At 62.8% G+C, this 23,472-nt stretch overlaps 5 protein-coding genes across 6 annotated transcripts; 4 read left to right on the top strand and 1 right to left on the bottom strand.

Moving 5' to 3' along the window:
* The first annotated feature begins 18 nt into the window (after window positions 1–18).
* Window positions 19–10,534, top strand: FNBP4 (formin binding protein 4). 2 transcript variants are annotated; one of them, XM_064425548.1, is made up of 16 exons: window positions 19–186; window positions 345–425; window positions 1,223–1,359; window positions 1,494–1,695; window positions 1,786–1,936; window positions 2,014–2,134; window positions 2,282–2,620; window positions 2,708–2,918; window positions 4,869–4,987; window positions 7,062–7,166; window positions 7,434–7,567; window positions 8,524–8,705; window positions 8,861–9,174; window positions 9,281–9,811; window positions 9,899–10,056; window positions 10,163–10,534. In XM_064425548.1, exons 1-16 carry the CDS (start codon window positions 63–65, stop codon window positions 10,251–10,253), a joined length of 3,000 nt encoding a protein of 999 aa, XP_064281618.1. In that variant the 5' UTR covers window positions 19–62; the 3' UTR covers window positions 10,254–10,534. The 2 variants fall into 2 exon arrangements, with proteins under 2 accessions (XP_064281618.1, XP_064281619.1); XM_064425549.1 differs by having other exon boundaries at window positions 20–186; window positions 2,017–2,134.
* Window positions 10,535–11,328: 794 nt separating this feature from the next.
* Window positions 11,329–15,080, top strand: LOC135303573 (cytosolic carboxypeptidase 2-like). Its single transcript, XM_064425554.1, has 13 exons — window positions 11,329–11,478; window positions 11,559–11,672; window positions 11,832–11,984; window positions 12,077–12,184; window positions 12,262–12,412; window positions 12,488–13,252; window positions 13,329–13,488; window positions 13,571–13,697; window positions 13,788–13,885; window positions 13,963–14,072; window positions 14,146–14,212; window positions 14,322–14,408; window positions 14,525–15,080. The coding sequence occupies exons 1-13, from the start codon at window positions 11,358–11,360 to the stop codon at window positions 14,945–14,947; spliced, it is 2,484 nt and encodes an 827-aa protein (XP_064281624.1). The 5' UTR covers window positions 11,329–11,357; the 3' UTR covers window positions 14,948–15,080.
* A 301-nt stretch (window positions 15,081–15,381) lies between these two features.
* Window positions 15,382–18,327, top strand: MTCH2 (mitochondrial carrier 2). The gene is made up of 13 exons (XM_064425567.1): window positions 15,382–15,543; window positions 15,621–15,705; window positions 15,793–15,899; window positions 16,031–16,057; window positions 16,482–16,535; window positions 16,622–16,679; window positions 16,763–16,814; window positions 16,895–16,954; window positions 17,144–17,237; window positions 17,344–17,391; window positions 17,635–17,702; window positions 17,942–18,017; window positions 18,126–18,327. The coding sequence occupies exons 1-13, from the start codon at window positions 15,457–15,459 to the stop codon at window positions 18,210–18,212; spliced, it is 903 nt and encodes a 300-aa protein (XP_064281637.1). The 5' UTR covers window positions 15,382–15,456; the 3' UTR covers window positions 18,213–18,327.
* Window positions 18,328–18,475: 148 nt separating this feature from the next.
* On the top strand, window positions 18,476–20,616 carry NUDT8 (nudix hydrolase 8). The gene is made up of 4 exons (XM_064425571.1): window positions 18,476–19,255; window positions 19,322–19,454; window positions 20,130–20,207; window positions 20,278–20,616. Exons 1-4 carry the CDS (start codon window positions 19,044–19,046, stop codon window positions 20,506–20,508), a joined length of 654 nt encoding a protein of 217 aa, XP_064281641.1. The 5' UTR covers window positions 18,476–19,043; the 3' UTR covers window positions 20,509–20,616.
* Window positions 20,617–20,922: 306 nt separating this feature from the next.
* On the bottom strand, window positions 20,923–23,391 carry NDUFV1 (NADH:ubiquinone oxidoreductase core subunit V1). Its single transcript, XM_064425560.1, has 10 exons — window positions 23,232–23,391; window positions 23,065–23,147; window positions 22,803–22,973; window positions 22,548–22,731; window positions 22,289–22,478; window positions 21,786–21,998; window positions 21,552–21,718; window positions 21,397–21,478; window positions 21,179–21,324; window positions 20,923–21,103 (listed from the first exon to the last, which is right to left on the bottom strand). Exons 1-10 carry the CDS (start codon window positions 23,283–23,285, stop codon window positions 21,020–21,022), a joined length of 1,374 nt encoding a protein of 457 aa, XP_064281630.1. The 5' UTR covers window positions 23,286–23,391; the 3' UTR covers window positions 20,923–21,019.
* Between the last annotated feature and the right edge of the window lie 81 nt (window positions 23,392–23,472).

Here is a 23,472-nt window from a genome sequence, read left to right as displayed (position 1 = left end):
GTCAACGCCCCGCCCCCTGCGCGCGGCGCGCGCGGCCACAGCCCTGAGGCGCAGCCGCCGCCATGGGGAAGAAGGCGCGGGCCGCGCCCGGGCGCCGGCCCATCCTGCAGCTCTCCCCGCCCGCGCCGCGCCGCGACGAGGCGGCAGGACCCGCGGGCGAGGGGGGCGACTCGGGCTCCGAGCCGGGTAAGGCGAAGAAGGCGGGTGGAAGCGGGGGCGCTTTGTTGGCGGGGCGCGGCCTAGTGCGGCCTAGCGCGGCCTGGCGGCACCGGGTGGTCCCGATCCGCTCTGCCCCGCGATCCCCCCGGCCTGAGCCCCCCGTAATTGACGCTTCTGCCCCGCAGATGAGCCCGAGACGGTGGCGGAGCCGCCCCGCAACCCGCCGAATCCGCCGCCTCCCGCTCCCGCCGCGGTCAAGGCCACAGGTAAGGGAGCGCTCTGGGATGAGACGCGGGATTGCATCCCCCTGAAAAACTAGGGGGAGAATTTCAGGATTTAGGGGTGATTGCGGCCCCCGATACGCAATAACGGTTAAAAAAGATGTTGGCGTTGTGGTTATAAATGGGGCCTTTTGTTTTAATTTTGGGGATGGTTGGTTCTCAGATACAATTTTTTTGAGTCGAAAACATGATTTTTTTTTAAAGTTCAAAATATGCGGAGTTTGGTCCTGAAAGAGGTGTTTTGTCCCAAATCTAGGCGTTTTTGATGTGGAGGCTTGGGGGTCCTAAATGTAGGAGCTTGGTCCTTTGTGTGGTTTTTTTTTTTGATCCTATGTATGGGATCTAAAAGTGCGGGGCTGTGAGGTCACAAATAGTTTTTGGGGGTCCTGCCTGTGGGTTTTCTTCTAGGTGTGGTGGGTTTTGTGCTAAATATAGGGGTTTTTATGGAGCCGTGTTTGTTTTCCTCTCCATAACCCCTTATTTTTAACACAGGGTAATTAACCACCTTTAACTCTTATTTTTAAGGGAAGAGAGTTAACCCTTTCCTAAATAATTAAGTTTGGATCTGGAGTTGTTTCCATTTTAATTATTTTAACCATGCTGACCATTATTTCCCCAGAGAGGACTGCTCATTGTTAAAAGCATTTTATTACTGATTCCCCCCAGGCTGTGCCTGGCGCTGGTGCAGGGGCTGTTCACACAGTGGCCCTGGAGCAGAGGTGGCACCCAGTGCCCTGTGGCAGCAGGAGGAGTCCCCTGAGGGTTTTTTCTCCCTTCTCCAGGAGGTTTGTGCCTGCTGGGTGCCTATGCTGACAGCGATGATGAGGAGGGTGAGGCCCCGGAGAAGCCGGCCCGTTCCGCGGATGCCAACGGCAGCAGTTCTGCTGACATCGACAGCACCCTGGCAAACTTCCTGGCTGTGAGTGCCACTCCTGCAAGGACAGGGAGGGAGGCACGGCAGGAGGAGGGGAGCTTCGTAGTCCAAGGCATTGTCCTCATCAGTAAGATGACTAATTGGGATTTGAGGCTCATGGTGGGATGCTGTTTTTACAGGAGATCGATGCCATCACGGCCCCAGCGCAGCCTGCTGAGCCCGCTGCTGCCTCCTCTTCCTCCTCCTCCTCTGTGCCACCCCCGATGCCGCCCCGCCCGGAGCCCAAGGATGCCACGGGCCCGGCGTCGGGCACAGCCAACGGCACGGGCTCGGCACCCGCCCCGGAGTGGCAGTACGACACGCAGTGCTCGCTGGCCGGAGGTGAGCGCCCTCCCTCTCTCCAGAGGGAGGCTGACAGGCGGGTGTCACTGGGGAGAGGGGAGTGACAGGCTGTCCTTGTCCCCCTGGCAGTGGGAGAGCTGGAGATGGGCGACTGGCAGGAAGTGTGGGACGAGAACACCGGCTGCTACTACTACTGGAACACCCAGAGCAACGAGGTGACCTGGGAGCTGCCGCAGTACTTGGCAACGCAGGTCCAGGGCCTGCAGCATTACCAGCACAGGTGGGCAAGACCTCCAGGATGCTGCCCTGTGGGATGTTGTCTCAGTCCCACCCTTCATTCCCTCTCTTCTTCCTCAGCAGCACCGTGGCAGGCACCAATGGCAGCTTTGCAGCAGCCACGGAGCCATTCCCTCAGGAGAAGGGGACCCCAGGCAGCGCTGGCCGTGGGACCTCCCTCTGCAAGCGCGAGGTGAAGAAGGTCAGTCACGTGGGTTCTGGCTGCCGTGGGGCTTGCAGGCACCTCCTTAGGTGTCCTTGGAAGCAGCTGGGATGCTCTGCTCCATCCACAGCCCTGGGCTCTTTCCCAGGCAGCTGCCAGAAAGCTCACACGGATCTCATCCCACAGGAAGTGAATGAAGGCGTGCAGGCTCTCTCCAACAGTGAGGAAGAGAGGAAGGGAGTGGCTGCAGCCCTCCTGGCCCCACTCGTGCCCGACGTGGTGAAGGAGGAAGAGGAGCGCTGGAGGAGGAAAGTGATCTGCAAAGAGGAGGTTGAGCCACCTCTGGAAGAGGAGGCGAAAGTGGAAGAGGCACCAGCTGTCCCAGAAGAGCCAGAGCCCAGCAGGGATCCCCTGGAAGACACAGGGCAGGAGGATCTGTGCAGTGTGGTGCAGTCGGGGGAGAGCGCGGAGGAGGAGGAGGAGCAGGACACACTTGAGCTGGAGATGGTGCTGGAGAGGAAAAAGGTAATGGGAGATGTTTGTCCTGGAAGCAGGGCCACACATGGTAGCCGTGGTATTGCTGGGAATAAACTGGGGTGTCGTGTCTGGCAGGCAGAGCTGCGTGCCTTGGAGGAAGGCGAGGGCAGCGTTTCGGGCTCCAGCCCGCTCTCCGATGGCAGCCAGTCGGCCTCGCAGGACGCGTCCCGCAGGCTGGCCTCCAAGAGAGGCAAATGGAAGCTGTTTGTGGGAGCTGCCAGCCCTGAGTCCGCCAGCCGAGGCCCCAGCAAAACGGGCCGGGAGAGCCCAGAGGCAGGAGAAGCAGGTAAGTGGAAAGATTTCCTTTGGAGGGAGGAGCAGGGGGTCTCCTTTCCCTGAAGACCCACAGAGCAGTGCTGGGAAGGGCCGTGAGGTACGTGTGCCAGGTGGGACAGGCTGAGGGGTGGCTCTGTCACAGCCCAGCCTCACTGGGATAAGCTGCTCCTCTGCCACAGTCTCCCTATCCTGATTACCCACATAAAGAGAAGAGTGCTGAATTTAGTGATTCTTTGGCAGACAGGACACAGATAACAGCTGCCTTGCATCCCATTGCCTCCCTGCTCCTTCTAACATCACAAATCCAGCCTGCTGCACATGGGGTACTGTAACCCTCCACTTCTAAAGTTCAGTTTTTGAGCTGCCTGGTACTAAATTCCAGACAGCTGCAGTGTCCCTGGAGCCACTCCGGAGCCCCACACTCAGTGTGTAGGGAATGTAACTCCAGCCCCTGTGGCAAGGCAGCACCTGTTCCTGTGGGGCTGGTTCAGCTCAGGGTGTGTGTGGATATATCACTCATACACAACTACCCCTCATGTTCCAGTTGGATCCCTCAGAGCTGTGCTTCCCAAAATGCACCAGCTATAGTATTTTAAGGAACATTCTGTGCTCAGCAGCTCTGGGACTTCCCAGATTGTAGAATCATAGAGTTGTTCAAGTTGGAGATGCCCTCTGAGGTCATGGAGTCCTGCTGTTCCCCCAGCACTGTCAAGGCCACCACTAACCCATGTCCCCAAGTGCCACATCCACATGGTTTCTTAATCCCTCCAGGGATGGGGACTCTACCACATCCCTGGGCAGCCTGTACCAGTGCTGGACAGCTCTTTCCATTAAGAAATTTCCCCCAATATCCAAGTTAGAACCTTAAGTTGTGCCAAGGGAGGTTTTTCTTCTTGTCCTGTCTCTTGTTTGCTGGGAGCAGAGCCTGACTCCACCCTTCTCTCAGGGCATTGTGGGGAGCAAGGTGGTCCCCCAAGTCTCCTTTTCTCTGGATGTGCCGGTCCCTTCCCAGCACATTATTTGTGTGCCTGCAGCACAGAAAGCTGAATGAAACTGCTTTTCCAAGGAAAAACTGGTACAAAAGTGTACACAGTTTGTGTACACAGGCTGTGACCTGCTGGAGTGGGAGTTGGTGCCTGCCCCATCCCAGGTTCTTGTGGCCCTGGGCACCTCTGCTTCAGACAGGGGCATGAGCTGGGTGACAGCTCTGGCATTAAATCAGCAATGTCATTTTTGCAGAGGGAAATGGTTTTGCCCAAGGGCTTTCCAAATAACCCTGAAGCCAGCTGATCCCAGCAGCACCAGATTCCTTCCACCTTAACCTAGGGAACAGCAAGCTGTCACTCCAAAATAACCAGTTTAAGCTGAGCACCCTGCTCCCTGGAGGGTGATTTAGGGAAGTGGCCTGCCTTCCAGCACCAGGACATGCTGAGAATTGGGATTTTTCCCCAGAGGCCTGTGGGACTCTGTCACAAACTTCCTTCTTTGGAATTGATTGCTTTGACAGTGAATTAGTCATCTGAAGGCAAAGCCTTCTGGTGTTGGCAGCTTTTGGGGACCTCTTCAGTCTTTCATAATTAACTTATTTAATACCTGGTACCTGTTATTGACAGATTTTGGGAGTTAGTCACTTCCTGCTTCCCCGATGCCCAATTTTCCAGGCCTTGCCTCATTGCTGCTTTGCACTGTAGCAGCTCCAATGCTCTCCTTCCTATGTTATCCTTCTGGAAGGATCCCCACCACCAAAACACAGAGCAGAGACCATCTCTCCTTTTAAACTTCAGGCTCTTGTCACTGGCTCTGGTGGGTCCTAGCTCTTTCCCTGTTGAAGGTGGCTTCCCTGCTACATTTTCCCACTGTTTCCCACACTGGCTTTGGTTCCAGGCAGTGTCCAGCTAGCTGCTGGTACTGCCAGGGTGGTGGTGGGACAAGGACTGACCTGTCCTTCCTTCTCCTGCAGCCCCGAGCACAGAAACAACTGATCCAAGCTCAGACAAAGAGGCAGAACCTGAGGAGCCCCAGGAAAAAGCCAAATCACAAGGGGCTCCAAAAATGGAAGAGGAGGAGCAGGATCTAAAGGTATGGAGAGGTAGAGGTGCATGCCTGTGAGATGAGGGATGTGATGGGTGCTCCAGCTGCCAGCAGGAACAAGGGACGTGCTGACTCCCCCAGCCACCTCTTCCCTGGAGACACTGGAGCTCTGGGCTCTGCATTTGGTCCCCCTGAAGCTCTTAAAGCTCAGATCCCGGTGTGGCTGCGGGAACAGCTTGTGAAGGAAGGGCTCTGCAGGGCTGGGACAATATCCTGTCTACAGTAGGATTCAGCAGCAAAAGCTTGGATGAAAGGAGGGTGTGGGGGGGCAAAGACTGAGCCCTGGGTGTTGTTGTGGCAGAGGACAACCAGTTTGATCTTGACTTTGTTTTCACCAATAACAATATTCCAGTCTCTGGCCCGGTCAGGCGTCCCGTTTCCAGGCTGAAGACTCCTCGTCCGTAATCTCTCCGTTTCTTGAGGCTGACGGTACCGCTCTGCCCTTCGCCCGGCGTTACTCTTAGACACAAGCTGGGGAAGCCCTGGGGATTTCTGCAGCATCCTGCTGATAGCTCTTCTCTGAGCCTTGGTTTGCTCCTTTGGCTGCACTGGATCAATTCCCTGATCTATAGCAGAGCTCCAGGCTCTAGGGCAGTATGACAGAGCAGATGGGGAGATCTTTCCCGTTTGTCCTTTAGTCCCCATGTCACTTGTTACCTGAGATCTCCTGCAGCATAAGATTTGGCTCTGGAGTTACTCTGTGACGTTGGAAATGTTGTCATCTCCCTGTGGCAGATGGGGAATCGCCAGCTCGTGGTGGAGCCCGGGTGGAACCTGCAGCGAGAGTTGCCCATCCCTGTCCTCATTTCTCACCACTTAAATAATTTTTCTGGTGTGAAAGGGAAGGTCCTTTTGTACTTGTGAAAAATCTCATATCTCCCCTATAAAACAACTCCTTAAAGGATTTTGAGATGTAACGTTCTCAGACCAAAACTGAGCTTTGCTCAGTGCAGCATCCATTTGAGACCTGATTTTTAATTTAATTTATTTAAATAAAAAGAATAAAAGCCTGTAGCAGGGCTGGACTTGCTGGTCCCCTCTGCAGACCCCAGCTCCTGGTCCCAGTGGCTGCTGTCACAGACCATGTGGTGCTTTTCCATACAGGATTCCCTTAGAGCTGTTGGAAGAATGCCAGCTCCCTGGGTAACCAGTACCATTTGCTCCTCAGGTTGGGATCTCTGGTTACAGGAGCTGCACCACAGCCACCACTCCCGGGTCACCCTGTGCTCCGGGATGTTCTGGCTTCTCCAGAGACACATTAACATGGGGATTCATACGCCTGCCTTGGTCTTCTGTAGGGCTTGCTTGTCTGACCCATCACCTCTGGAGACAGATGCTTCCTTGGTGGACATTCCCAAGTCTCTTCGGAGGAGTGAAGTTAAAAATAGATATTTTTAAAGCCCTCTTTCAAGCAGTGGTGATGCCACTTGCAGACATTCCTGTTCTGGATTCCCTTCTGGCTTGTGGCTGCTTCCATACAGTGCCTCCAGTCAGAGGGATGGACTCAGGGATCCCTGTGTCCCCAGATTGGAGGTTTCACTCCCATAGGCTGCTGGGGTTGAGTAGCTGTGGTCGCCATGTGCTGACCTGAGTTTTGATGTAGCTGCTGCCTCTGCTCTGCAGTAAATCTAGAGCTGTTGTCCCTTTCTGGTGCTTTCCAACTAGTTCCTCTGGAAAGCAACTATTTACAGAACCTGGAATGACATCCTGGTCCATGTATTTAGGAAACATTCTTAGATACCTGCTGTGGCAATGGTTCTGCTGTTAACTCCAAAGTACCAGAGTGACCGGAGCCCGTGCTGTCCTTCCACACAGAGTCAAGCGCAGTCCGTGGAGGAGCTGTCACCCAGCCACCCACACTGCCCTGTCCCTGGGGTGCAGCATGTAGTGGGACTTAACAGAGGGGGTGACAGGCACACAGGGCCAGGGTGGCACGTCCCAGTCCCTCTAGGCTGAGGGGCTGCGGGTGGTCCTGAGCGGTGTTTCCCGAGAGCCGCAGGGCCACAGCCGCCCGACGCTGCTCCCAGAGGGCAGCTCTTGACTCTGCCCTTTTTCCTGGCAGTTTCAGATCGGAGAGCTGGCAAATACTCTGACTAGTAAATTGGAGTTCCTGGGCATCAACAGACAATCTATCTCCAACTTCCACATGTTGCTGTTGCAGACAGAGGTAACCGAGCCTTCGCCCCTCGCTCCGGCCTCGTGTTCCGGAGCGGATCGGATGCAATCCGCCGTCCGAGCGCCGGTGCTGCGTGAGCCTCGTGGCGCCCTCCCTTCCTCGGCGGGGGGAGAGCGTGGCTTGGCGCGGAGGCGGGGTGTCCTCCTCCTGGCCCCCCGCGTACCGTGCCGCAAGGGAGCCTCCCGATCCTCGAGTCCCGTCCCCCCCAGGGCCGCTGGCAGCCCACCTCACCGGCTTCCCCCGGTTCTTGCCCTCTAGACCCGCATTGCAGACTGGCGAGAAGGTGCTCTCAATGGAAACTACCTCAAACGCAAACTCCAAGACGCAGCCGAACAGCTTAAACAATACGAAATAAACGCCACCCCTAAAGGCTGGTCCTGCCACTGGGACAGGTACGCGCTCTCCTCCTTTCTCACCTTTCATCTCTGACATCTCAGACATGATTTGTGACCATCAACCACCCGACGACGCTGGCGCCGTCCCTCTGGCAGACTGAGAACGGCTTCTGTTAGTGCTGGGCAGGCAGAGAAACGTCCGGCACTCGCAGAGTTTGGGCCAGCCACCAAACTGGAGGATCCAAACGGAGTGCCCAGTGCTTTGCGACGGAGCAGATTCCCTGACGGACAGAGCTGGTTGTGCCTCTCGCGAGTGTCCAGCGCTGTGGAGGGCGGGCCTGGGGGGTCGCGCATGCGAGAGCTCTGTGAACTTTGCAGGATCTCTGGATCAACTCTTCTGACCAACAGCTCTTCTAAAGGACAAACTTCAACTCACCGACGGAACGAAGAACAAGATTTCTGTCTCCTGCCAGCAGGTCAGACCCAAACATTTCTTTGTCTATTTGGCTTTCTTGATTAATTTTCCTTTGTTTGAAATCTTTGCTCTTTTGTTTTTCAGCTCCCAGATCCGCTCCCTCTCTCTAGCATTCACTGTGTGTTTGACACCAAGAGTATCATAAAAAACTGCGCACCATGGGGTAGGGGGGCAGCCGCTTCCCTCCATTGGGCTGTTCCCCTGTGCCTCTTCTCGGAGGGTGACTTTCAGCCAAGGCCGTGCTGAAAGTCCCAGTGTTAGCGAGACGTTGCCAGCCTTCCCGGCCCTCCTCTCCCTCGGAGCGGGGGGGCTCAGGGCGACGTTCCCGCAGCCAGCGATAGCAAATAGCTTTGAGCGAGTCGGCTCGGGCCTCTCCTGCCTCTGTCCTCAAAGTTGTTTGTTGTGTGTGGGAGAGCGGCAGCCCTGCTGCACGAGGGTCTCCCCTGCGAGAGCGCACCGCTGTCGTGGGCAGGCCCGCCTTGGAGTGTCGGGGGCGGAGAAGGGAAGCTGAAGCCTCCTTTTCTTTCTTGTGATCTAGGGAGCATAGACGCTATTTCTATGTTAACGAGCGCTCGGGAGAGTCGCAATGGGAGTTCCCCGACGGGGAGGACGAAGAGGAGGGACAGCGAGGCGCCACCGACAGAAAACCCGAGAGTCCTCCAAAGCCACCTCCCAAAGACAAAGGAGAGCACGCCGAAGGGCCTGCCGAGCGCCCCGCAGGTACGCCTCGCTGGCAGGGAGTCCTGGCCCCAGAGTGGGGGGTGGGGGGCAGGGCAGTCCACGGTGGCGGTGCCTCTAAGCAGGTCCGTGGGCAAGAGTGGGTGGTACAGACCATAGACTGTGCATTCAAGCCTGTGTCAATGTGTGTTCTTCAGGCTCCCTTTGTAAAGAATCCTTCTCAGGCCAAGTTCCTGCTACGTCTCTCATGCCGCTCACTCCGTTTTGGACTCTGCTTCAGTCCTCCGTCCCAGTCCTCCAACCTCCCTTGCCTTTGGAAATGCCCCCGCCACCTCCACCCCCTCCAGACTCGCCCCCACCGCCTCCACCGCCACCCCCACCACCTGGAGAAGATGGGGAGATCCAGGAAGTGGAGATGGAAGATGAGGGGGGTGAGGAGCCGCCTGCCCCAGGAACAGAGGAGGATGCTCCTCTGAAGTCCCTGGTGCGCCCTGCTGCCAGCAGCAGCCAGGTGAGCATGGGAGCCAGGGCTCCAGTGCTTGCAGAGTGTGAGACTCTGGGAAATGGGTGTGTAATGGTGCTCCCGGCTCAACACTCACCTCAGCGCTCTCTTCCAGGCCGCTGTCGATCCGAGCCCAGCCCCGCTGCTCTCGGCCAAGCCGCAGAAGAGAAAAGCAGTGGAGATGAGCCCGGGCTTGGTGCAGCGCACGGCCACCATTGGCAGCTGCCCCGTCATCTACAGCCAGCCCCTGATGGCCACGGGCAAGTACCAGCCCTCAGCCGTGCCCTTGGCCTCCTTAAGGCCGCGCCAGCGCCTCCAGAGCGAGATCCAGGGCCGCCCCAACCTGCGCATGGCTCCCGGCCACGCTGGCCCTCAGCCCGCGGCACTGGGGCTGCAGTCCAGCTACCTGGGCGTGACGGGCCCTGCCGCGCCTTCCATGATGGGATACTCGGAGTGCACCGTGCCCGTCAGCCTGGCCAGCACGGCCAGCATGCAGCCGGTGCCGGCACGGGGAGCCCTGCCAGCCGCGGGCACGGCAGCGGAGCAGCCGCCGCCCCCGCCGCCCCCACAGACGCCCCCTCCGCCCACCCCCAAGGCGCCGCCGCCCCCGGAGAAGGAGAAGCCAAGGAAGGGGCGCAAGGACAAGGTAGGCCAGATGGGTGGAATCACACCGACACCTTCCTCCCCTCCTCCCTTTCCAGCCGTGCTCACCACTGTTATTTTTGTGGCACAGGGCAAGAAGGGCAAGACAAAGATGCCATCGCTGGTGAAGAAGTGGCAAAGTATCCAGCGGGAGCTGGATGAGGAGGAGAATTCCAGCTCCAGTGAGGAGGACCGGGAGACCACAGCCCAGCGGCGCATCGAGGAGTGGAAGCAGCAGCAGCTGATGAGGTACAGACCTCGGGGGCTGGCACCAGGACGTTTCCTGGTGCCTTGTAAAGGTGGGGGATCCCTGAGAGGGCCAGCTGGGTGCTGACATTCTGCTTTATCCCTGCAGTGGCATGGCTGAGAGGAATGCCAACTTCGAGGCACTGCCAGAGGACTGGCGGTCACGGCTGAAGCGGAGGAAAACGGCCTCGAGCACATGAGGCATGCAGGGCCGTGCCCACCTCTTGGGGTTTTTTTGTTTTGGTATTTTTTATTTTTACAGATGTACAGTTCCTTTGACCATTGTCCAATAAATCGTAGCAGTTTGGGAAGTGCCATCTCATTGATTCTGCTAAGGGCAGGTGGTAGATGGGGATGGGGAGCACAGCAGACCCCTGTAATCCATAATTACTGTATGGGTGGGTGTGTGGATTGTGGAGGCAGGAAGGCTCTGCAGAGGAAACTGGACAGGCTGGATTGAAGGGCTGAGGGTAAAGGCCAAGTGTCACGTCCTACACTTTTGTCACAGAAACCCTGTTGAATGTTCCAGGCTGGGGGAAGAGAGGCTGGAAAGCTGAGAAAGGCCCTGGGCGTGCTGGGGAGAGCAGCTGAACAGGAGCCAAGGTGGACAAAAGGCCAATGGCACCTGGGCTGTACCAGCATTGGTGTGGCCACAGGCCCATCCCCTCTTCTGACACTGCTGGGCCAGCTCCAGCAGTGGAGGTGGCCTCCACTCTACCTGGGGACAAATCTGGAGCCCTCATGGCAACAAGGGCTGTCCAAAGAAGGGAATGGAGCAGAGGAAGGGTCTGGAGCACCAGGAGGAGCTGGGGGGGCTGCTCATCCAGGACTAAAGGAGGCCTGGGGGGACCCTCTGGCTCTCCACAACTCCTTGACAGGAGGGTGCAACCAGGAGCTGTGTCAGGCTCTGCTGCCAGGGAACAAGGGCTGGGACAAGAGAAAACAGCCTCAAGCTCTGCTCGGGGAAGTTGAGATTGGACATGAGGAGGAATTTTTTCATTGAAAGTGTTGTCAGACATCAGAAGGGGCTGCTGAGAAAGGTGGTGGAGTCCCCAGCCCTGGAGGTGTCCAAGGAATAACTGGACATGGCACTCTGGTCTGGGTGACGAGGTGGGGATTGGTCACAGGTCGGGCTCAATGATCCTGGAGGTCTTTTCTAACCTGAATGACTCTGAAATCCCTCTGGCTCCTTTCCCAGCCCTGCTCCAGGACCGCCCCATTCCTCCCTGTAGCTCAGCAACCACTTGCCAGCCCAGCCCTGACACTGCCTCTGCTGTTCCGGGTCTCCCGGGGCTCTCAGAGCCATGGAGGCCGCAGGACGCCGTGCTGCCCAGGGAGGGGAGGGAGGTTTTGGTGGGGGACAGGTCCTGAAGCCCTATGACAGCTTCATCCGCACCCACCTGCGCTTCTATGGCTACTTCCGAGGTGAGGCCTGGCCGCTGTGCCCTCCTGTCCCTGGGCCGTGTCCCCTCCTGCCCCCTGGCTGCAGCGCTGCTCTCCCCAAGATGAGAAGACGGGCAGGGAAGAGACTGCCATGTCCCCGGGGGAGCCCTCCGGGCAGCATCCCAAGGCATCCACCAGCCCTGGCTGGCAACGAGGCCCTGGGCACGAGCCAAACCGTGAGTGAGACCCTGCAGCCCCTCACAGCTCCCCGGGCAGTGTCCTCCCAGCACAGCAAGTGTGGTGGGAGGGCCTCTCCCTGTCCCTGCCTTGGTTTTGGGGAATGCCCCTACCCCAACCACACTGGAGACCCCCAGCCCTTCCCGGTGCTCGTGCAGCCCCCAGGGTGGTGCAGACGCCCCACCAGGGCAGACCAGCACCCTTAATGCAGCCCTGGAGGTCTCCAGGAGAAGCACAGGCTCCATTCTCCCTCCCTGCTCCCCGCTGGCCTGTGGAGTGTGAAGTCATCCAGGAGACGATTGAGCACATCGGTGAGGGGATGCTCCAGCTGTCCCCCATCTCACCCCTGTGCCAGACCCCTGTTGTGTGTATGGCATTTGTTTCTGTGTCCCCCCTCTCCCAGAGTGGGTCCCCCCCAAACCAGAGCCCTTCTGCCCTCCCATGGGCCCGGAGCAGGCCCTGTGCACCCTCGGTGAGGAGCAGGGCACTGTCGTCTACCACTGCAGCCCAGGTAAGGGGGCACAGGCAGCACCCCTGTGTGCCTCTGCTCTCCCCAGACCCCCACCGCTGTCCCTGCTCCCTCCACAGCACTCCAAGGCTCCTGCTTTACCCGTGCTCGGGTTGGAGGAGCCCCGGGACCACTCTCCTCACCAGCAGCTCCCTTGGAGGGTCCCCAGGACACCACGCTGCTCTTCGAGTCCCGCTTTGAGAGTGGGAACCTCCAGAAGGCCATCAAGGTGTAAGAGAGAGGCTGGGGGGCACGGGGCCCCTCCTGCCAGCGTGGATCCGGAGCACTGCCCTTCCCTCCACGCAGGGGTCCCTACGAGTACGTGCTGATGCTGCGGCCGGACCTGTACACGGCCAAACACACACAGTGGTTCTACTTCCGCGTCCAAAACACGCGCCAGGAGCCGCTCTACCGCTTCACCATCGCCAACATGGCCAAGCCCAAGAGCCTCTACGGCCAGGGCCTGCAGCCCCTGCTCTACTCCCAGCGGGACGCCCAGAGCCGTGGCATAGGCTGGCGCCGGGTCGGGACCGACGTCCGCTACTACCGTGGCAGCGCGGGGGAGCCGCCGACGTCGCGGCTCAGCTGGACCGTGCGCTTCCCGCACGACGGCGACACGTGCTTCTTTGCCGCCTGCTACCCCTACACCTACTCGGAGCTGCAGCGCTACCTGCGCGCGCTGGCGGCCGACCCGGCGCGCTCCCGCTTCTGCACGGTGCAGGCGCTGTGCCGCAGCCTGGCCGGCAACACCGTCCACCTGCTGACCGTCACCGGCCCGGGCGGCACGGCCGGCAAGCGGGCGGTGGTGGCGAGCGCCCGCGTGCACCCCGGCGAGAGCGGCGGCTCCTGGGCCATGAGGGGATTCCTGGATTTCCTGCTGAGCGCCCACGAGGACGCGCAGCTCCTGCGCCGCCTCTTCGTCTTCAAGGTGGTGCCGATGCTCAACCCTGACGGGGTGGTGGTGGGCAACTCCCGCTGCTCCCTGGCGGGACGGGATCCCAACAGGGCCTACGGGAAGGCGCTTCCCGGCTGCTTCCCCGGCGTGTGGCACCTGCGGGCCATGGTCCAGAGGTGAGGCAGGCGCGGGGAGCCGGCGGGACGGGGCCGCCCCCGTGGCAGTGCTGGTGGCCGTATCCTGATCGTGCAGGGTGCTGGCGGAGCGGGAGGTGGTGCTGTACTGCGACTTCCACGGGCACAGCCGGAAGCACAACGTCTTCATGTACGGCTGCGATGCCGGCGGGGACACCGGGACACGGCTGCGCCAGCGCGCGTTCCCCCTGATGCTGAGCAAAAACGCCCCCGACAAGGTGGGACACGGGTGCAGCCACTGTGCCACCTCCCACGCTGTCCCTGTGGGGCTGGGACCCCTCTGACCCCGGGCACCCCCAGTTCTCCTTCTCCAGCTGCAAGTACCAGGTGCAGAAGAGCAAAGAGGGCACAGGCCGGGTCTCCCTGTGGCGCCTGGGCGTCTCCCACAGCTACACCCTAGAGGTGGCCTTCAGCGGCTCCACGCTGGGTGAGGGGCTGCCACAGCCACGGGGACAGTGCCAGGGGGTGGTCCTGGGTTGGGGAGCTGCCCTTGTTTCCTTTTCCCTGTCCCCTCCAGGTGGGAGGAGCTCCCACTTTAATGTGGAGGACCTCGAGTCACTGGGCCGCCTCCTCTGTGACACTCTGCTGGACTTCTGCGACCCTGCGCCCGCCAAGGTGGGCTTGGACCTGGCCCAGGGTGCCCCGGTGCCGTGGGACCACGGTGACACCGCGGCCCTGGCACTGTCCCGCAGCTCCAGCAGTGCCTGGTGGAGGCGGAGGCGCTGCTGCAGCGGCAGATGGGTCGTGAGCCAGGCTCTGGAGGCAGCTGGAGCCGTGTGACCCCCTCAGAGCTTGAGTCCAGGTATGTCATCCCCTGTCACCTCATGTCACCCGTGCTGCCACTGGGGGCTGCAGATGGTTCTTTCCCCCTGCAGCACCAGTGGCTCCGACAGCTCCATGTCCGAAGGGATCCCAGATGACTTCCACAGCCCCGAGCGCCCAGTGAGTCTCCATGTGCCACTGATTTCGAGGTGGCGGGGACGCAGAGCCAGGGTGGAACATGGTGACAGAGGGTGCAGATGTCCCAGTGCCCCTTCATCACCTGGCACAGGTGGAGCCACGCAGGAAGAAACAGCTGCGGAAACGGAGAGCAAGGAATGTCCTGCGCCGAACAAACCGGAGCCAATCCAGCATCCCGGTGAGCCTGGAGCCACCACGGTCCATCCTGGCCCCGAGGGGACAGTCCTGCGGGACACCTGTCCCCAGTGCTGTCCCACCCCTCAAGTGGGTCTGACCCCTCTCCTGTGCCCCCAGGCTGGGACCCGCAGGCCTCCAGCTCCTCCTGGTGTCCGGAGCGGAGGTGGCAGTGCGGGAGAGAAGCCCAGAGCCAGCTCCAGTGTCACCTTTCCCAGGGCAGCTGGAGCAGGGAATGGCCCCCGTGCCAGCAGGGGCGAGGTGCCTGGAGCTGACTCTGGAGTGACCCTTCCCAGGGCAGCTGGAGCAGGGAATGGCTGCTGTGCCACCGTGGGACAGCATCAGCCAGACCGTGGCACAAGCGCTGTGACACGTCGCAAGCCACTACTGAGCCCCTGCCACCGTGCTGCCACCAGGGACCCTTCCCGGGATGCAGGAGCGATCCTGGGGCCACCCAGGCAGCGGGGCGGGCCCGGGGACAGGGCACGTCCCCTCTCTGTCCGTGCAGCGGCCCCGCGCTGCTCCGCCTGCGCTCGCCAGTAAAGGTGCTGCCACCTCCATGTCCGTGCCTGGTGCTGCCTGCTCGCATTGTCATGTCCCCTCAGGGGTCCTCTTGTCCCCGGGCCCGGCCAGAGTCTGCTGGCACCCAACCCCGAGCCACCATGGCGTCAGCCTACGCCTGTGGTGCTACCTGGGGCCCTGCCACCACGGTGTCACCTCTGTTGTCACCTCGGCCCTGCCACCACGGTGTCACCTCGGGCTCTGGGGATGTGGTGTCCCTAGCTCCCCCACCCAGGTGCCTCCTCAGCGCTGTCACCCGCTGTCCCCCCGTACCGCGGTGTCCCCGCAGGCTCCGTGGGTGCCCCCGGTCCCGCAGGCCCCGTTGCCATGGCAACGCCGCCGGGCGTTTCCACGGCAGCCGCTGCGCTCCCAGGGCGCCCCCCAGCGGCCGGAAGCGCGTCACGGCGGCGCCGGAACTACCGGGGAGGCGGAAGCGGAAGCGGCGGCAGCCGTGGCCGTGTCCTTCTGTGCCGTGACGCCGGGGCGGCACCATGGCGGACGCGGCCTCGCAGGTGCTGCTGGGCTCGGGGCTCACCGTGCTCTCGCAGCCGCTCATGTACGTGAAGGTGCTGGTGCAGGTAAGGGCGGGGTTTGGAGGCGGGACCGGGCCCGGTATCGGCCGCGCGGGGGTACAGCCTGCCCGTTGCCGCCGCAGGTGGGCTACGAGCCGCTGCCGCCCACCCTGGGGAGGAACATTTTCGGCCGCCAGGTGTACCAGCTGCCCGGCCTCTTCTCTTACGGTGAGTCCGCCCTGGTGGGGCCGCCCCGGCGCCGGCCCGGTGCCGCCGTGGGGTCCCCGCGGGGCTGACGGTCCCCGCTGTCCCCAGCCAAGCACATCGTAAAGGTGGACGGGAGAGCAGGACTCTTCAAAGGCCTCGCCCCCCGCCTCTGCTCCAGCGCCATCGGCACCGTGGTGCACAGCAAAGTGCTGCAGGTACCGGCACGGGCGGGGCGCCGGGGCGCTGCGGGAACCGGGGGCTCCGCCGCCGGCACGGGGCCGCACCGGGGCCCCCTGGCTCCCCGCACGGCGCTGACCCTGCGCTGACCCTGCCCTTTGCTCCACAGCGGTACCAGGAGGCCGAGCAGGCTGAGGTGGGTGCAGAGGTGCTTCCCGCGGGGCATCTTCCCTTCCCTTCCCTTCCCTTCCCTTCCCTTCCCGTCTCCTCCTTTCTCCCTCTTTCTATTTCTCTGTTCTCCTATTCCTCCCTTCTCTTTTCTTTCTTTTCTTCTTTCCCTCATTCCTTTCTCTTTTTCTCCTTCTCTTTTTCTTTCCCTTCTCCTATCCTCTCCTCTCTCCCCTTCCCTCTTTCCCTCATTCTCTCCGTTTTCCCTTCTCCATGCCTTCCCTCCTTCTGTTCCCCTTTGTTTCCCTCAGTTTTTTCTTCCTCCTCCCCCCTCTCTCCCCTCTCTCCCTCCTCCCCACGGCTCCTGGATTCGGGCAGCCCCGGTGGGCCGGGAGCTTCCCTCCCCTGCCAGGGGACAGCCGCTCCCCCCTGACTCCTCCCTGCCCCTGCAGCCTGGAGCCAGCAAGAAGGAGCCGGTGTCCTCGCTGGAGCACGTGCTCAAGGAGGTGAGGAGGAGGAGGAGGAGGAGGAGCAGGGGGAGGAAGGCAGCGGGATGCCCGTCCCCCCCCGCTGACGCCCGCTCTGTCCCCAGACCTCCCGGGAGATGGTCGCCCGCTCTGCCGCCACCCTCATCACCCACCCCTTCCACGGTAGGTGTGCCCCCTCCCAGGGGACCCAGGGGACAGCCTCGGTGTCCCCCCGGTGTCCCCGGTGCCACCGCGTGTCCCCGCAGTGATCACCCTGCGCTGCATGGTGCAGTTCATCGGCCGCGAGACCAAGTACAGGTAGGGCTCGGGGCGGCGGGTGCGCTGCCAGCCCGCCCGCCGGCACCCCTGACGGTGCCCTCCTCTTCTCCCCATCCCAGCGGGACACTAAGCGCCTTCGCCACAATCTACCGGGAAGAGGGAATCCTGGGATTCTTCGCGTGAGTGCCGGGGAGGGGTGACATCACTGGGGAGGTCCCAAAGCCACCCTGGGAGTACCTTGAACCCCTCCAGCAGCTCTGGATCACTCACCCGAGCGTCCCCAGGGATGCTGTTCCCCATCCCCCCATCCCACAGCAGCTCCCAGATCCCAACCTCAGCCAACGTTCCCGCTGTTTCTGCCCCTGCAGCGGCCTCGTCCCGCGGCTCCTCGGGGACATCCTGTCCCTGTGGCTGTGCAACATGCTGGCCTACCTCATCAACACGTACGCGCTGGAGAACGGGGTAGGCTCCGCTCCGGCGTCCGGAGCGCCGGGAGCGCACGGGGGCAGCTCCAGGGCTCTTCTGGGGCCTCGTTTTGGGGGACTCAGGTGTGCTGCTCCCCCCTCAGGTCTCCACCATGACTGAGATGAAGAGCTACTCCCAGGCGGTCACTGGGGTGAGTACGGCCACGGGCAGGGAGTGGATCCTTTCCCTAGGGAGTGGTGTGCTCCCGGAATCCTGCGGCTGCCAGGCTGGGAGCAGCTGGACTAGCCCACAGGCCAAGGGATGCTCCGTGGAGGACACGTGTGACGCTGTGGAGGTGGCAGGAGTGGGCTCCCTCCCCCTGGTGAAACTCCGAGGGGTGCTCCCAATGTGGAGGGGAGAGGGAGCACCCCCCTGATCCCCGCTTTTCCTGCAGTTCTTTGCCAGCATGCTGACCTACCCCTTCGTCCTGGTCTCCAACCTGATGGCTGTGAACAACTGCGGGTGAGTCCCTGGTCCCAGTGGCACCTGCATCCCTCTGCCCCGGATCAGCTCCTGGAACCACTGTACCAAAATTCCCACGTGGAAAGGTGCTCCCAGTGCTCCACAGGGTTGATCCCTCCTTGCTTAAAGTGGGAGAGGGTCACAGCCCAGTGTGGAGCTGCAGAGGGAATGGGTCATTCCTGGGTGGGAATAATTCCCTGTGGGAATAATTCCTGGTGGGTCTTTCCTCCCTTCCCCAGGTTGGCCGGGGGTCTCCTTCCCTATGCACCCACCTACTCCTCCTGGCTGGATTGCTGGAGCCAGCTGCACAGGGAGGTAAGTGCTGGAGCTGGGATGCACTCCATGCACCGGGACACGGAGAGGAGCCGGGTGGGATTTGGAGAGGCCATTTGTGGCCCCTCCATGGTTGTTTTTCCTTTCCAGGGCAACATGAGCCGAGGGAACAGCCTGTTCTTCCGCAAGGTTCCAGCAGGGAAGCGATACGTGTGGGAGGAGCAGAGGTTCCGCTGATTCCGGAGATGGGAGTGGGATTGTGGAGCCAATGGCGGGCTCTGGAAGCAAAGAATCATGGAGAGTGATGATTTCTATACAGTTTTTTAAAAATCATTTCCTGCTGAGAGCTGAAGACGCAGGTGTGAGAGTCTCTGTCCATGGGGGCTTCCTGGGAAGCGGGGCTGGCCAGTCACCAGCATTCCCTGATTCACCCAGGAGCCTTTTCCCAGCCTGGAACACCACTGAGGCTGTTTCCACAGCGGAAACTCCCTGACAAGCCCAGGCACCTGGTGGCACAGAGGGCCAGGGGCACGTGGGGGCTGTCAGAAGTGGGGGGAGCGTGTGCCTGGGAGGGGTTGTTGGACACTTGGAAGGGATTGTTGGGCACCTGGAAGGGATTGTTGGGCACCTGGAAGGATCCTTGCAAGGTCCGTGGGAGAGCAGAGGTGAGCAGTGCACACCAGGCCGGAGGTTTGCACAGCCAGGGCGTGTGTGGAGCTGGGGTCACACAGCTGGCGGGGCTGTCACACAGCAGCGAGAGGGACACACGCCGGGGGGACAACATTGCACACCTGGCAGGGGCTGGAGCGGGACTCGCGCAGCCGGCAGGGACGCTGTGAAGGTGGCACGGGGGTCACACACGCGGGGGCGGCTGTCGCACACACAGCCAGAGGGCTGCACGCCCGAGGGCGGCTGTCGCACACACGGCGGGGACACGGCCACGCTGGCCGGTGGTTTCAGAGCCGGCCGGGGCCCCGGGCACGCTGCCCCACCCCGGGCACAGAGGCGGCGCGGGGGGCGGTGCCGGTCCCTCCTCCGTCGCTGCCGCTCCCGCCCCGTGCCGGCGCCATGGCGGGCGCGGGCGGTGCCGGGGACGCCGGGGATGTGCTGAGCGGCGGTGCCGAGCGGCGGTGCCGGGCGCGGCTGGCGGCGGCGGGCGCGGGCGGCGCGGCGGCGGCGGCGGCGGTGCTGGTGCCGCTGTGCTCGGTGCGCGGCCGCCCCGCGCTGCTCTTCACGCTCCGCTCCCGCCGCCTCGCCGGCCCCCACAGCGGCGACGTCAGGTACCGGCGGGGGGAGCGGGCACCGGGGCCGGGCCCGCCCTGACCCCTCCCCGCTCCCTCCCGCAGCTTCCCCGGTGGGCGGCGGGACCCGGCGGACGGGGACGCGGTGGCCACGGCTCTGCGGGAGACGCGGGAGGAGCTGGGGGTGGCGGTGGCAGCCACCAGCGTCTGGGGACAGCTTCGCACGCTGCCCGACCGGGTACCGGGGATCGGCGGGGCTTGGAGGCGCGGGGACGAGGGCGTGCGGGGACAAGAACAAAGGGGCAGGCGGCAGGGACACGGCGTGGGTTCAAGGTGACAGGGAAGGCGGCAGGGTCACGGGTGACGGGATCAGAGTACAGGGACAAGGGTCATGGTGTGATGGCTTTGGGGTGACAGGGGTTTAGATGACAGGGGTTTGGGTGACAGGGGTTTGGGTGACAGGAACAAGGCCGCAGGGACACAGAGAAGGAAGGGGTTCAGTTGACAGAGACAAAGCAGTGGGGACACAGGTGACAGAGCAAGGGCTCTGGGTGACAGGGTGCAGGTCACTGGGGTCCAGGGGGACAGGAACGCTGGTGAGGGGGGGTTGCAGGCAGCAGAGGGCTGGAATGACAGGGAAAAGGCAGCAGGGTCAGGGGTGACAGGGACAAAGCAACAGGGTCACGTGTGGCAGATTCAGGGGGACATGGGTGACGGGTGTTACAGGTGATAGTGATTCTGGGTGACAAGGACAGGGCAGCAGGGACACGAGTGACAAGATTTCTGGGGATTGAAGGTGACAGGACACGAGGCAGTGGCACCGGGAAGGGGTGACACACTGGGTGCAGGGGGGTCAGGCACGGGCACTCTGGGGTGGGGGTGTCACCCTGTCCCTTGCTGACACATCTTCCAGCATGGAATGACCGTGGCGCCCATCGTGGCCAACCTGGGCCCGCTGGAGGCCTTGACTCTGAACCCCAACCCTGACGAGGTGAGTGCCTCCTCCCCTGGCTGCCCCCTGCCCGTGGAGCCGCTCCGCTCACCGCGGCGTGTGCCGGCAGGTGGAGGAGGTGTTCACCCTGCCCCTGGCCCACCTGCTCCGTGAGGAGAACCAGGGCTACACACACTTCCGCACGGCCAGCGGCTACGGATACACCCTGCCCGTGTTCCTGAACGGCCCCCACAAGGTGTGGGGGCTCACGGCCATCATCACCGAGCTGACCCTGGAGCTGCTGGTGCCGGGCCGCTACCGCAGGAAGACGCGCGTGCCTGCCCGGAAAGGCCTGGCCTGAGCGGGGGGTCCCCGTGCCTCGGCTCTCCACCGCGCACGGGGGAAACGGCTCCGGGCCCAGCAGGGATGTCGCACACTGTGATTCAGTAAAAGCCATGTTTGGAACTGCCCTGGGCTCCGAGTTGTGGAGTGGGGCCAACAGCTGTCCCTTGGCACGGGCGCAGGAGGAGGAGTCCTGGTGCCACTGCGGCGGGGACAGGGAGTGTGGGTTCCCAAGGAGGGACTGTCTGTTAGTACCCTACAGCCATCACCTCTGCCCCAGCCTCGTGGAAATCCAGGAGCTCCCCTCTGGGGTACCCAGGCCCCAGCTGTGTGACCCCATGATTCCCGGGGATCTCGTGCTCCAGGGGCAGCAGGACCCAGAGGCCCTCTGCCCCCTCAGTCCCTTCCTACAATTTAATGTCCACAGCAGAGCCTGGGAGCACAGCAGCGTTTATTGAGAACCCTCTGAGCGCTGCCAGCACCCCAGAACCCCCTTCCAAGCAGGAGAAGGGAGGCGTGGTGGTGAATCCTTACGCCGACGCCGCTCGGGCTTTGGCCTCGTGGAAGCGCCGCATCCTCTCCTCCAGCTCGGGGCGGAAGTGGCGGATGAGGCCCTGCATGGAGTGGGGGAGTTGTTGATGCCCTGGGGGAAGGCTGGGGGAAGGCTGCCGGCCCCTCCAAGCCCTCACCTGCACGGGCCAGGCCGCGCCGTCGCCCAGGGCGCAGATGGTGTGTCCCTCGATCTGCTTGCTGATCTCCCAGAGCGCGTCGATCTCGGCGGCCTGCGCGTCGCCCCGCACGAACCGCGCCATCACCTTGTTCATCCAGTCCACGCCTGCGGGAACCGGGCTGGGATGGGTCCCTGCAGTGCCCGCCCCGCAGCCCCTCCGCCACGGCCCCCACTCACCCTCCCGGCACGGGGTGCACTGCCCGCAGCTCTCGTGCTTGTAGAACTCGATCAGGCGCGCGATGGCCTTGACGATGTCGGTCTGGGAGGAGGGGGAGGGTGAGGAAGGTGAGGATCCCCCCGTGGCTGGGGGAGGCGGGGGGCCCATCCCTTACCGATTTATCCATGACGATGACGGCGGCCGTGCCCAGCCCGCTCTGCGCCTGCACCAGGGAGTCGAAGTCCATCAGCACCGTCTCACACACCGACTTGGGCAGCAGCGGCGTGGAGGAGCCGCCGGGGATGACGGCCAGCAGGTTGTCCCAGCCCCCACGGACACCCCCTGCAAAGAGGAGGGTCAGACAGGCAGCCCCGGCCCCGCTCCGGCCCGGCTCTGCCGCGGCGCTCACCGGCGTGTTTCTCGATGAGCTCCTTCAGCGGCACCGACATCTCCTCCTCCACCGTGCAGGGCGTGTTGACGTGCCCCGAGATGTTGAAGAGCTTGGTGCCGGAATTCCGCTCCCGGCCGAAGCTGGCGAACCAGGCGCCGCCGCGCCGGCAGATCGTGGGCGCCACCGACACCGTCTCCACGTTGGCCACCGTGGTGGGGCAGCCGAACACACCTGGGGAAACCATGGGAAAAAATTCCTCCCCGTGAGGGTGGTGATGCCCCGGCACCAGTGGCCCAAAGATGCTGTGGCTGCCTGGAAGTGTCCAAGGCCGGGTTCAACAGGGCTTGGATCAACGTGGGATCACGCAGCCCATGGAAGCGGGGTGGAATGAGACAATCTTTCCAGCTCCCTTCCAACCCCCACCATTCTATCAAACAGTGGGAGCTCTGAATGGATGTGGTGCTGTCCCTGCAGCGGGGACAGCTGTTGAGGGGTGGCAGCCGGGAGCTGCGGGGCCGTACCCACGTCGGCGGGGAAGGGGGGCTTGAGGCGGGGCTTGCCCTGCTTGCCCTCGATGGACTCGATGAGCGCCGTCTCCTCCCCGCAGATGTAGGCGCCGGCGCCGCGCACCACGAACACGTCGAAGGCGTACCCCGAGCCGCAGGCGTCGCCGCCCAGCAGCCCGGCCTCGTAGGCCTCGCGGATGGCCACCTGCGGGGGGCAGGGGGTGAGCCCGGCAGCGCCCCGGGGGCCGCGGGCCGGCCTTGGGGCGCTGCCCACCTGCAGGTTGGAGGCCTCGTTGTAGAACTCGCCGCGGATGTAGATGTAGGCGGCGCGGGCGCCCATGGCCCGCCCCGCCACCAGGCAGCCCTCCAGCAGCTTGTGCGGGTCGTGCCGCATGATCTCCCGGTCCTTGCAGGTGCCCGGCTCGCCCTCGTCCGCGTTCACCACCAGGTACTTGGGTCTGCGGGCAGCCCGCGTCAGGCGGCTGGCACAGCCCGGGGCGCTGCCGGGGCCGCGCGGTGCCGCGCTCACCTCCCGTCCGGCGGTTTGTTCATGAAGCTCCACTTGAGCCCCGTGGGGAACCCGGCGCCGCCGCGGCCCCGCAGCCCCGAGGTCTTGATCTCGCCGAGGATCCAGTCCACGCCCTTGAGCAGGATCTCCTTCGTCTTGTACCAGTCGCCGCGGCGCAGCGCGCCCTGCAGCCTGCGGGCACCGGGCACGGTGGCACCGAGCACCGGGCATCGAGCACGGGGCACCGGGCACCGGCGCTCCCCGCGCTGCTCCCGCTACTCACCGCCAGTCGTGTCGCCCGTAGAGGTTGGTGAAGATCCGGTCCTCATCCCGCAGCGACCCGAACTGCGTCTTCTTGGGCGCCGTCTGCGGGGACACACGCATTCAGCACCGGCAACGCCGGGACCGGCACCGCACGGTCCCGGCGCTCCCCGCGCGGTCGCCGCTCACCGAGAAGGAGGCGGCGGGCAGGCGCCGCAGCGCCAGCAGCTGCCTGCCGGCCATGGCGGGGCCCCGGCACCGGCACCGACCACCGTCACCTTCAGCCGCCCCCGCGGTGACGTCACGGGAGCGCCGGCGCGCGGCAGCGACGTCACTCGAGAGGCCGGACCATGGCCGGCTCGGGGGCGGGGTCTCACTGGGGGGGCGGGGCCGGAGCGGGGGGCGCGTTCACGAGGCGGGCTCGTGGCGC

The sequence above is a fragment of the Passer domesticus genome, chromosome 6, assembly GCF_036417665.1.
Source record: "Passer domesticus isolate bPasDom1 chromosome 6, bPasDom1.hap1, whole genome shotgun sequence".
NCBI lineage: Eukaryota > Metazoa > Chordata > Aves > Passeriformes > Passeridae > Passer > Passer domesticus.
Note: the sequence above shows the minus strand (reverse complement) of the source record. Positions and strands in the feature narration are given on the sequence as shown.